A 12,398-nucleotide genomic window follows, 5' to 3' on the forward strand; every position below is an offset into this window, starting at 1 on the left:
TGTCTTGCTTTTTGTAGGAGAAGAAAAAAGGTTCTAAACATGAGTGCATGTTATGTTCATCAAACTTTTTTTTTTTTATAAATTAAAAGAAAACTGCTTCTCCTTTTGTCAAGCCAACTGCAATTCTAGTTGGCATCAGTCACACACTTGGCATGGTTATCATATCCCTAGCACTGCAGACTGAAGGATAGTTGTTTCTACCCGTGAGGAGGAACCTCACAAGTCCCTATCTTCGGCAGACGAGGCAGGCTGGAGAGAAGCAGAGACCCCGCTGGAGCTCCACCACTACCAGTCCATGTTCTCATTAGGTTGAGCCCTCGGGTTCCGGGGCTGGCTATGCTTACGTGGGGTCTCTGTGGTTGATGTCCAGGCACAGGTCAAGGCAGGCGGCAATACTCATGGTCGGTGTCTAAGCAAAAGTCAAGACACGTGTCAGTTCAGGATGGATCAGGAACTCAGGAAAGGCCAGGAGTTATGGAAAAGTCGTTGCCAAGGCACTAGCAGGGTGCAGGGACTATCCTTATATAGTCCCTGCACTGTGATGTCATTGAGTAGGGTCGCAAGGATAAGTGTTGCTGGCCCTTTAATTTAAATATAAATAGCGCATGCGCCTAGAGAGCCGGGAAGACAGTAGCGTTGAGAAACCCCAGCGAAAACATCAGGGCCCTGACCATGCACACAGCAACGGCCGTGCTGCGACCAGGCCCCGGGCGCGACCCAGAAGCCCCCAGGCACGATCTCGAAGCATGACGCAACCCCGAAGCAAAGGTAAGCGGGATCAGACGTCGAGCAGGGTGTCCGACCCGCGCAGCAAGCACATAGCAAGTGCCATATTGTCCATGTACAGTGAAACACTAAACACATTAGCAAATGTATCATGAAGGGAAGGATATCCATTTAAACTGTAAACTACAACCTTAGTAGTGCCCTTTGATGCTAAAATAGTGTGCTTAGCAGCTTAGCTGATCAATGAAAGGCTGTATTTGGTCTTCTCTCTCTGGTATATCTACAATAGTTATTGAAATTGATTACTAATAACATTTAGTGTTTGGTGTTTATTGTATATAAAATGACAAGTGAGTGGATTGGTTGATGCTGGATTCATTCTACATGTATATTCACAACCATGTGCAGAATAGAAAATAGGGTCGAGGAACCATCAGGCAGCAATTGTTACCTGTCTGAATAGTTGCCACAATATTTAGAAAATTCTGCCTTGCTCTTACACTGTAGCTACTGTTAGCTTTTCCTGGATTGAGCATTTAACACTACACTTTCTTATAAAACAGCATCCTTACGTTTCTGGCTATTTGTATAATAAAAGGGCTTGCGTGCAATGTAGTGTTCTTTTGTCTGTATAATACCTCTGACAATGGACCCCTACTTCTATCACCACCACATCTGTAATGTCGCAGCACTGCATAGATACACATAAGAGACAGGCCTTTCCTGAGGCCCTTACAGTCTAGTTGAGAGACAGACAAGACATACTTTTCTAGTAATTACTTAACTATTACAGCAAAATCTTTAACACAAGTGTGCTAGGATCAGGAAGAGGCAGGGTTTTAGGATTTAAAAGCAATCTCAGGGGTTGTCTTGCGTGATTTTAACCATGCCTTCTGATGATGATTTTAAAAGCATTTACTTGCTTAAAATTGGGTTTTTCACAAATAAATGCACTTTGCCTGTGTAAGTGGACTTTTGAAAATTGCTACAATATATGCCATTGAATTGTCCATAGAATTTATCCACATAAGTGAACTTCACGCTTGTAAATGGCTTTTGAAAATTGCTATGATAGTAGTTACATTTACACGTGTAAATGCTTTTGAAAATCAAGCCCATAGGGTTTATTAACCAGTCACTTGTGTTAAACCATAATAAGAGAGCTCATTTAACCCTCTGTGTTCTGTTAATCGTAGCCATTATTGTTTATATTTACTGCAGGTTTCTGACAAATAGCCAGGAGGATATAAATTAAATTATAAATTAAAATTTACAATAAAAACCTGCCTTACCATCTTCTCTTTAAAGAGACACTACCACTATTAGATCAGCTGTGAGCAATACAGGGTTTATCTTTCCTTGAATATTTACATACTCTTTCACATTCTATTTAAATATTTACAAACATTTTTTGCCTTTAAAATGATTCGTGCCAAACAGATTTTAAACAATATAATAATTTACCTGCACCTTGTTTAACCACCCTGTATTTCCCTGATGTTTTCCTTTACTATATTTGTTGAAATTAAAGATTTTGTATGGGGCGGTTCTATTTTTTTTTTCATTTGTAAGACAATATCTTGACTTTCTCCACCTCCCTCATTCCACTTCTGATGTCACATTGCCTTTGTCAGTGAGGAACTGGGACATTTTCTAAGGGAACCGAGGAGGCTAAGCATACTTTTAGTTGCTTTCTATTACTGTTGCTTTTGTTGTCAAATGAAATGTTTGTTTGTTTGTTTGCCATAGTTTACTAAATGAATGGCACTACTTGCTAAGTTGGTTTCAAGAACTAACAGAATACAAAAGATTAGTGCAGTATTTCAAAAATTATATTTTGTAGTCTTATTGTAAGACAGGAATGTGCTTTATGTACAGTATATGGCAATAGCTAAGTGGGTCTATACAGGTGCATTGTGTGCTTTAAATCACCTTCCTTGTTTCCTTTACACTAACCTCTTGTTTGGCCTTTGTAATTGTAGGCATCGTCCAGGGAGGAGCCCTTTTAAGCATTTGCACTCAAATTATTACAACTGTCGACCAAGAACAGAACAAAGTCCTGTGGATTCCAGCTGGCCCTTTATAGACCTTTGCTGTGAAGTAGCCAGACCTGTCATACAGCCATCCGTAAAAGCATATGTACATATATAAGAAAGTTATCATGAAGGGGTATGATACACTGAACACATGTATCCACTTCTGTCCATAACCATATGGGAAGGGATTGATCACTTTAACTGCAGAAGTTGTTAATCTTAATTTCTACTTTTATACTTGTTTACTTAAGATAGGATGCGGTACCATGTACAGTAAATGTGCTTTTTGTAAAAACAAATGAAAGTAGCAATGCTGCAGTCATATGTCTAGAATCATAAGTTTACAAAAAAACGTTTTCCAAGTATTTGGTTGTCCATGTTTACTTGAATGTCTCTTAATTTGTTTTGTATTGTTATGTATTTTCTTCTTTATTTCATTTATTACAAAAGAGACAATGCTGCAGGGGAAAAAAAGAGGTTGAAATTACTGCCTGTGAGAGATTGATATTCTGGAGTGTGTTGCTGCCTTGTCCATCCCACAGACCCTGGGGAAGCGCCTTTTTAATAGGACTCTGGGATATAGTCACTAAGGGTTGAACAAGCCGCAAAATTCTGGGGAAGACCTGAGCCAAAGCCCTGGGATCTGATGCAGGCCATGAACAAGCTAAGCCAGAGAGCATATGAATGCACTTTTAACTTTGGCTAGAAGAACAAATGTGAATTTCCATGTGCTATTTTGCACTTTCCCCTGTTAAAAATAAATAAATAAAATAAACAAACACCTGCCATCATCTGTGGAGTAAAAAAAAAAAAAAAGATTTTTTTTTTTGACTGCACCAATTTATTATGTCATTTCATTATTTTTTAAGCAAAAATCAATTAACGTTGGTTTCAAAATGAGTAGCAAAATTGCTTTGCTACTCTGAATGATTAAATTTCTAGTATTACTCCCCCCTCTCCCTCTAGAGGGTCCAAGGCTCATGCTTCGCCAGCCTTATCACTCAGCCAATCTATGAAGTTTATGAATGGTACATGTGGGAGTGGACCAGATATACAGGGCGTGCACTGGGCAGACCACTGATTCTATAACATCTTTCCTGTCTCAAAAACACATTTTTCTGCATGGATCTTAGGTTTAAATGTCATATCTGATCTATCTGAAATAAATGTGTGTTGAGTAATCATAAATAGTATGTTGGGCCTGGTAGAAATATACTAAGGATCAATGGTTAGAGCTAAGCCTGACATTCTGTGTTATTTTTTAGATACTGTAAATATATTTTTTAAATCTTACATTGGTGCAATTTTGCAGGGTAATTCTTAAGCTTTGTATGTATTTTTATGTGTAGCAGTCACATAGATTGTTTTATTTAATATAAGAACATTCACAGGATTGGGCTTTATTGAAAAGCCTTGAAGTGTGATTTATTTTGTGGGAGGTACAATACTACTTCACACATCGTACCAATCTCTATTCTATCAATTCCTTGCTGTGATTTTTTTTTCTTTTTGCACTGTATGCTCCCAGTACAGAGAGCTTTTGGTGTTTAGTTAAAGGAACATTCGCCTCTTCTACAACGGTACCTTTTCATGACAAATCAACTAAGCATTGATTCTGAACAAAATTTGAGCAACTAGTTTATTCTGAATATGCCAAAATTAAACTATGCAGTTGTCTAGGGAAGACTGTTTTTTTAACTGCCTGCTTGTTACTTTAAAATTAATTCAATCCCAGTCTCTCATAACTAGGCCTTGTTTGCTTAGATCATAGCAAGAAATAGAAAAAAAAAAAAAGAGAGGTTATGATGCAAATAAAGAAAGCCGCATACAAGGACGGGAGTTTGTACAATAAATATGCATGACATGATTTATTAGCAAGGAGGTTTTTCTACAAACTTCATTTGCATAAACTTACAGGTTAGCTTGTGTGTAAAAATGGAACAAATTGTTAATTTGACCCTCAGATGTACGTGTGATATCAGTAGTGTAGAGCAGACTTGGGTGTAAACAGGTCAAGTCCTGTTTTGCCTTTTTCTTTTCTTTTCTTTTTTTTTTTAAATTCATCAGGATATTTGCTAAGGTATCTGCTTTGAATTAGCATGTTAGTAAAAGTGGTGATTGGTCCTTGAACTTTACATCTTTACACTACTTCATATTTCTTTTGAACATCACTTAAATACAGCCACATTAAGTCCTTGTTATAATGTCATGAAAAGCATTCTTTTTTATTCAGGTAGTTTCATATGTGTGGTCTGATTACATGCATGGAATCTGTGACCTTCTAAATGGTCAGCTTATATTCTCTTCCAGGTCCCCCTCTTTTCCTTTTTTTTTACTAAGCTCCCCTCAGATCTTTGTTGTATAACAGGGAAGCTTAGCAAAGTTAAATAAAAGTAAGAGTTGAAAAAATACAAAAATCAGTGGCAACAATTTGTGGTTTTAGATATTTGCTGGTTCCAAATATCAGCCATACCAAGTTGTTTTTAGTTTATACAGACCCTTGGCCAGCACTGGAAAACACAATTTTATATCTGTCGCAATTTTGTAAGCCAGGGATGTTGTTGATGAAGTTTTACTGTCTAATATGACTGTTCCTAACATTTCATTTCCTAGCAAGAAGTAATGTAAAAACAACTTTGCGAGCTTTTATGTGCTTTGTTTTTTTCTGGTTGAAAAGGGATTTTTCTTGCACAGAATTAGATATAAATTGGTCTTCCTGTCTTCCTTGTGTTACAGATTTTTCTAATCTTTTTAATTTTTTTTTGTTCAAAATACTAAAATTAAAATGTAGAATATCTTCTGTCTATATATATAATACACTTAGCCCTCATGGTGTCTATCAGCAAATGGTGGGGCGCATATGTGCCTCCCATCGTCTGCTGAGGAGTGTAGACACATACTTTGTGTGTACCTCAGAACTTATGCGCATACATGCAGCTATGCACAGACATCAGTACTTAGGTGCTACCTTAGCGGCCGGCAGGCTGTTGAACTACACATGTAAAAATAAACTTGGGTACAGATACTTTTGGCACGTTTTCTTTGCAAAGCCACAGGACAGTGGGACCAGAGGCAGGTAGAAGGATACTCAGGACCAGAGGAAGGGAGAGAGACCGGAGGCATGCACAGCAACTTCTGTGGCCATGGGAATGGGAGAGGCAGAGGAATTCCCAGATATGATTGGATAACAGGAGCCAAAGGGAATGAGTGCTCTGGTTGGACTGGGGAGAGAAATGAGGGTGCTGGGGTCAAGCAGGACTGGAGGGTATTTTTATTGTCCTGCAAATGTTTTGTGGGTATCAGCTAATTGATGAAATATCAGTCTAAGTACTTTTGATGTTGCTAGCAGTTTTCTTGTAAAGCAGAAATCTGTGGTGGAGAGGTCAAAGTTGGATTATTAGGATACAGTATGAAACGAAGGTACTGTGTTCTGACTGGGATTTTCTGTACTAGAAATAAAGATGTCATTTTATATCAAAAAGTAAAGAAATTGATAACTATGATAAAATAAAGGTCAGTTTCTGTAATACTAAATATGTTGAAGTCTCTTATTATACACAACCTCTCTGGTTCTGAAATAACCTTTGTGGTTTACACCTTTCCATTAGAAGAGTACTCCTGGGCCAAGGTGCAGACCTGTGTTTGAGCTTCTTGTCCACCTGAACCAGCATAGATTGACTGATTCACTTGGTTAATTGTCGTTCCATTAATACGTTATCCTTAGTAAAAACAAAAAAAGTAATTGAGTACATGTTCAGTTTAAGATTTATTTTTGTAGCTTAAGAACATAAGATATGACATACTGGGTCAGACCAAGAGTCCATCAAGCCCAGAATCCTGTCTCCAACAGTGGTCAATAAAGTCACAACTACCTGGCAAGAACCGAAACATTTAAATAAATTTCATGCTACTAATGCTGGCAACAATCGGTTGCTATTCCCTATAGTTAACAGCAGTTTATGGACTTCTCCTCCATGAATTTATCCAACTATTTTTTAAACCCAGCTACACTAGCTGCCTTAACCACATCCTCTTACAAAGAATCCTAGAGCTTAATTGTGCATTGACTGAAATAATTTTCTCTGATTTGTTGGAACTTCATGGAGTACCCCCTAGTCCGAAAGGTTAAATAACTATTTCACATTTATCTGTTGAAGTCCTTTCATGATTTTGTAGACCTCTATCAGAGCCCCCCTCAAGTTTGGAGAAGTGTCTCGTCTCCAGACTGAATAGCCTTAACCTCTTTAGCCTTTCCTCATAGGGGAGCTGTTTCATGCCCATTATCATTTTGATCACCCTTCTCTTATTCCTTTATGCTGGAAAGTTAGAGTAATAGTTGAAACACAAGACTGCATGGCTTAGTCTATGAAGTTCTAAGAAGAAAGTGTTACTTCCTAAGAACCAAGACTGTAGAACTGGAGAGAGTTCTTTCCTGAGGAAAGATGACTACATACTTGGAGTCCATAGCATGGAAAAAAAGAGAGAGAAGTAAACACTGTAGAGACCGCTCTAAAAAGCATTCCAGGGACCACAAACCCACACAATATATCCATAATAAGCAGGCAAGAGGGAATTTGTCACACTGGGGAGGGAGGGGGAACTGTTGCAGCATTGCCTGGTTTATCAGTCTGTTCTCATTCAGTTCTCAGAGGACAAGCAAGATGTCCTCACACATGGGTTGCATTATCCGAAGGAACCTGGCACAGAACTCTGATCTCAAAGAATCTAGAGCTTTCAGCATGCTCTACTGAGCATGTGCAGCTGCAGTTATTTCTCTTCCCCCTAGGCAGAGCCCTTCAGCTGTATTTTCCTAACAGAGCCTTTTTCATACCCTTTCCTTGTGGTATTTTTTTGTTCTTTTTCTTTCTCTTTTTCTCTTATTTAAGCTCTCTGCCGACCACATGGTAGGCCTTATGCTGTGTGGCCTGGAAAAATCTGCTTTGTTTTCTTAATAAATGCATTTTCTGCTTATTTTTTGTGTCCTCTCCTTAATATGTCTGTGCCTTTCTCAGGTGCTGGTGGGACTGGCAGTATGCCGTCCATTTAGGCCTCTGGGCCTGGGGACTCGCTTAAATTATTGCCTAGGCATGTAGGGAGATATCCCTTTCCTAGCCAGATTTTACTCAGGACCATTGGATATTGTGCTCTCCTGATAGCAGATGGGAAACGGAGTCAGATTTCAATAATGATGTCACCCTACATATACCCATGCAGTAAGCTTAGCTCTTCAGTATTTCTCCATCTCCATAGCAAATGCGGACACTATCCACACGGGAATAGTGTAACACTTACAGCAAGAAAGAAGAAAGAAAATTTACCTTTAAGAAGAGAGCCCCGCTTCTCCTGCGGTGAAACCTAAGGGTCCCTCCCACAGTTGAGACTTCCTGAGGTGATTTTTGATATCCCTTAGAGGTTAGCCTTGGTCTGGCAGCCGGTTCCCGATGTGGACTTAGCCCCCAGGGTGGCTAAAAGGCAGCGGGTGCACATTCGAGCGCAGCGGTGAAGGTATTTCCCTCTCCTCCCACAGCTGGAGACCGCCCAGCATGCGACCAGTAAGCGCCAAGACCAGGTAAGGTAGAAACCTTTACATTTAAGTCTCCGGTCTCCAAGGCTCAAATAGGCATACCGATCATCCTCCTGGCGAGGTTTAAAGGGCACCGATCGGGTTGAGCAGCTCGGGTAGGGCCAGGCCCCAATTCAGCGCAAGGGTCCACACACCAGACCCTTCAGGGGAAGGCCATCTTGCCATCGGGGTCGTCGGCGTCATTTCCACCCCCTGACGGGCAGTATGGCGGTGCAGGCCTAACTTGAGCCTGTCCATAGAGGCACGCACATAGCGGTGCTCACTACTGAGTCGTGCACAGCGGCGCACACATCTGAGTCGGGTGCACAAAGTCCCGTATCCCGTGTGCATAATTTTGGCATGCACGACTAAACGCATCTGTGCGCATACCTACACGCCCAGCCGAGTTTGAAGCTCTCCACATGCACAAACAATGGCACCACCATCCAAGAAGGCCAAGGGACACTCCCTCTGCCCAGCCTGCCAGTTAAGAGCTGAGCAACCTAAATTGGAATCCTTCCTATGCCAGCAGTGCGAAGAGGCCCAGGGGGAACCAAAGCAAGTCCCCCTTCAGCCAGGAGAGGGATCCGGAACACTAATTGTACCCGGACCTCCAACTCTGCACCCCCAGTGGAAGGCACCTCTGGGGCTTCTATGACAACCCCTCCTGGGATCAACATGGACCCAGGGACCTTCTCCTGGGTGGGAATTTTTTAAAGGGCTGCAAACCTTTGTCCAGGCACATCCAGTCCCGGCTGCGCACTAGACTCAACCCCTGCCAGAGGCACAGGACCTTCCCGGCACCTCCCGGATTCCTCGAGACATGCCTCTCCTAACCAAGAGCCTCCCTAATAGGGATCCAGACACCTCAGATGATGAGACTGACTCCCTGGAAGAAGGAGAAATCCCCCCAGGGATGGAACCATACCGAACCATGCTTTGATTCTTCCACAAGGACGAATTACCAGCCCTTGTGTCCCAGACTCTGAAGACACTGGGCATTCCAGGCACTGACCCTATAGCGGAACCAAAGAAGAACCCCATCTTGGTGTCCCTCCGTAAGGCCTCATGCTACTTTCCTATGTTAGAGGCCATCCAGGAACTGATTGATCTGGAATGGAATGCCCCAGAGGCCAGCTTCAAAAGGGGGGGGGGGCGCGGGACCTAGAAGCCCTATATCCTCTGGAACCCACAGCCAAGGAACGCCTACGTTTCCCAAAAGTGGACGCTATGGTCTGTGCAGTCTCAAAGCGCACGATTCCCGTTGAGGGAGGAGTGGCGCTGAAGGATACCCAGGACAGATGACTGGAATCCAACCTTAAGCAGTCCTTTGACTTATTAGCAATGACACTGCAGATTGCTTCCTGCTACGCATTGGTGGCACGTTCCTGTTTGCTCCTCTCCAGAGACGCAACTACGTCCAGAGAAACATAAGAACATAAGAAAATGCCATACTGGGTCAGACCAAGGGTCCATCAAGCCCAGCATCCTGTTTCCAACAGTGGCCAATCCAGGCCACAAGAACCTGGCAAGTACCCAAAAACTAAGTCTATTCCATGTAACCATTGCTAATGGAGCCTGTGGTATCTTTCCTCACTGATGCTACCTCAGATCTTGTTCGTACCTCAGCCAGGAACGTCGCCTCAGCAGTGACAGCCAGAAGACAACTATGACTCTGGAATTGGTCGGCTGATGCGACATCCAAAGTGAACCTCATGAGAATGCCTTTTAAAGGATCTCTCTTATTCGGAAGCGAATTGGAGAAGTTAGCCAACAAATGGGGCGAATCTCCAGTACTTCGATTACCGGAAGATAGGAACAAAAGGATTTGGCACTCCTCCCCCAGAAGAACCAAGGGCAGAGGATCGCAGTGCTTTAGACCTTACAAGAACACACAACCCCATGCACCTCGCCCCTCGCAACAGACACACCAAGAGGGGAGCAGGCTTCCACAATGAGAAGATGCAGACCCATCCACAGGAAGAAGACATAGGGTCGAGATAACATTTGACAAGTGGGTCCTAACTATCATTTGAGAAGTATTCTCTGGAATTCCACAGCATCCCTTGAGACAAATTTATGAGATCACCCTGCCACTCCCACTCCAAGAGGCTGGCAGTGGAAACCACACTAGCAAGACTACTCAGCCTGAAGGCAACCCTGGTGCCTGCGACCCAACAAAATACTGGCCACTATTCCATCTATTTTATCGTCCCCAAGAAAGAAGGGGGCATTCCGGCCCATCCTGGACCTCAAAACCTTCAACCATTACCTGAGGGTACCACACTTCTGCATGGAAACCCTATGCTCCGTTATAATGGCAGTACAATCGGGAAAACCTTTAACCTCTCTGGACCTATCCGAAGCCTACCTTCACATCCCGGTCCATCGGGACCACCAGGGCTTCCTATGTTTTCGATATTGGGTCATCATTACCAGTTCCGGGCACTACCCTTCGGTCTAGCTACCGCCCCTAGGGCAAAGTCTCCGGAGGAAAGTCGACAAGCGACCACCAGAGTCATGAAGCTACTGCAGGAGCTCAGGTGGATCGTGAACACAGCCAAGAGCTGCCTACAGCCCTCCCAGTCACTAGAGTACCTAGGAGTCCAGTTCTACACCAAGCAGAACAAGGTTTTCCTTCCCCCTCCAAGGAGAAGGAAACTGATGGATCAATTGTGAAAATTGTTGACCTATCCTCGACCCAAGGTATGGGACTACCTTCAAGTCCTCGGCCTCATGACATCAACTCTGGAAGTCGTTCCGTGGGCAAGGGCCCATATGCAACCGCTACAGCATTTCCTTCTGTCACGATGGAACCCAATGTCCCAGAACTACTCAATTCACCTCCAACTACCAGCAAAGGTTTGGGACCAGCTCCAATGGTGGCTACAGGAAGACCACCTAAGCATAGGAGTAAACCTATCCCCACCGAACTGGATCTTGTTCACCATGGATGCGAGCCTGCGAGGATGGGGAGCCCACTGTCAGGAACTGACGGCCCAGGGACAACGGGAACGAGGAAGAGGCAGCATGGAACATAAACCGCCTGGAAGCTCGAGCTGTCAGCCTAGCCTGCCTACGATTCAGCTACAGACTCCAGGGCGAGTCGGTCAGTCATGTCGGACAATGCGACAACCATTGCCTACATCAACTGCCAGGGAGGAACCAAGAGCCAGCAGGTGTCTCTGGAGATAGATCCCCTCATGGCGTGGGCGGAAATAAACCTGCAAGGGATTTCAGCCTCCCACATCGCAGGGAAAAGACAACGTCTTAGTGGACCAGCTCAGCAGGGAGAGCCTAGACCTGGGGGAATGGTTGCTGGCGGATACGGCCTTCCAGCTGATAGTAAATCACTAGGGTCTCCCAGTCATGGATCTACTGGCAACCTGTCTCAGTGCCCAAGTTCCCAAGTTCTTCAGTCACAGACAAGAACCACAATCTCAGGGAATTTATTTTATTTTTATTTATTTCTTTTATATACCGACATTCGATCGAAATATCACATCGGTTTACAGGAAACTGAGAGAATAGGGCGGGGACTGCCCTATTTTACATTGTAACAAGGAAGAATGTAACTACATTACTCTCTTATCCAGAACTCTTATCCACACTTATCAACACTTATCACACTTATCACACTTATCAACACTCTTATCCAGAACTGACCAGAGGAAGACCTCTTGTACGCCTTCCCACCCTGGCCACTACTGGGCAGGGTCATCCACAAGATAGAGCACCACAGGGGGCTTGTTCTATTAGTCGCCCCGGACTGGCCAAGACGACCATGGTACGCGGACATGCGAAGACTACTTATGGGGGACCCTCTGCATCTAGCTCCACACAGGGACCTTCTTTAGCAGGGACTGATCTTCCACGAAGATCCGGCTCGATTCTCTCTTACGATATGGCCCTTGAGAGGACGAGCCTGAAGAAGCGCAGCTACTCGAAGGCCGTGATTGACACCCTGCTCCGGGTACGCAAGTTTTCCACATCTCTGTCTTACATACGAAACTGGAGAGTATTTGAAGCCTGGTGTGAAGACCGTAGTCTCTTCCTGCGGACAGCCAAGATTC

At 43.4% G+C, this 12,398-nt stretch overlaps 1 protein-coding gene across 2 annotated transcripts in view; it reads left to right on the plus strand.

Moving 5' to 3' along the window:
- Positions 1-5,787, plus strand: part of DLG5 (discs large MAGUK scaffold protein 5) — a 469,022-nt gene extending 463,235 nt beyond the window's left edge. For both annotated transcript variants that reach the window (XM_029609514.1, XM_029609515.1), the window contains one exon: positions 2,709-5,787. In XM_029609514.1, the coding sequence (XP_029465374.1) occupies positions 2,709-2,812 (104 nt within the window). In that variant the 3' untranslated portion in view covers positions 2,813-5,787. The remainder of the gene's footprint in view (positions 1-2,708) is intronic.
- The last annotated feature ends 6,611 nt before the right edge of the window (positions 5,788-12,398 follow it).

Source organism: Rhinatrema bivittatum, chromosome 7, assembly GCF_901001135.1.
Source record: "Rhinatrema bivittatum chromosome 7, aRhiBiv1.1, whole genome shotgun sequence".
Taxonomy (NCBI): Eukaryota; Metazoa; Chordata; class Amphibia; order Gymnophiona; family Rhinatrematidae; genus Rhinatrema; species Rhinatrema bivittatum.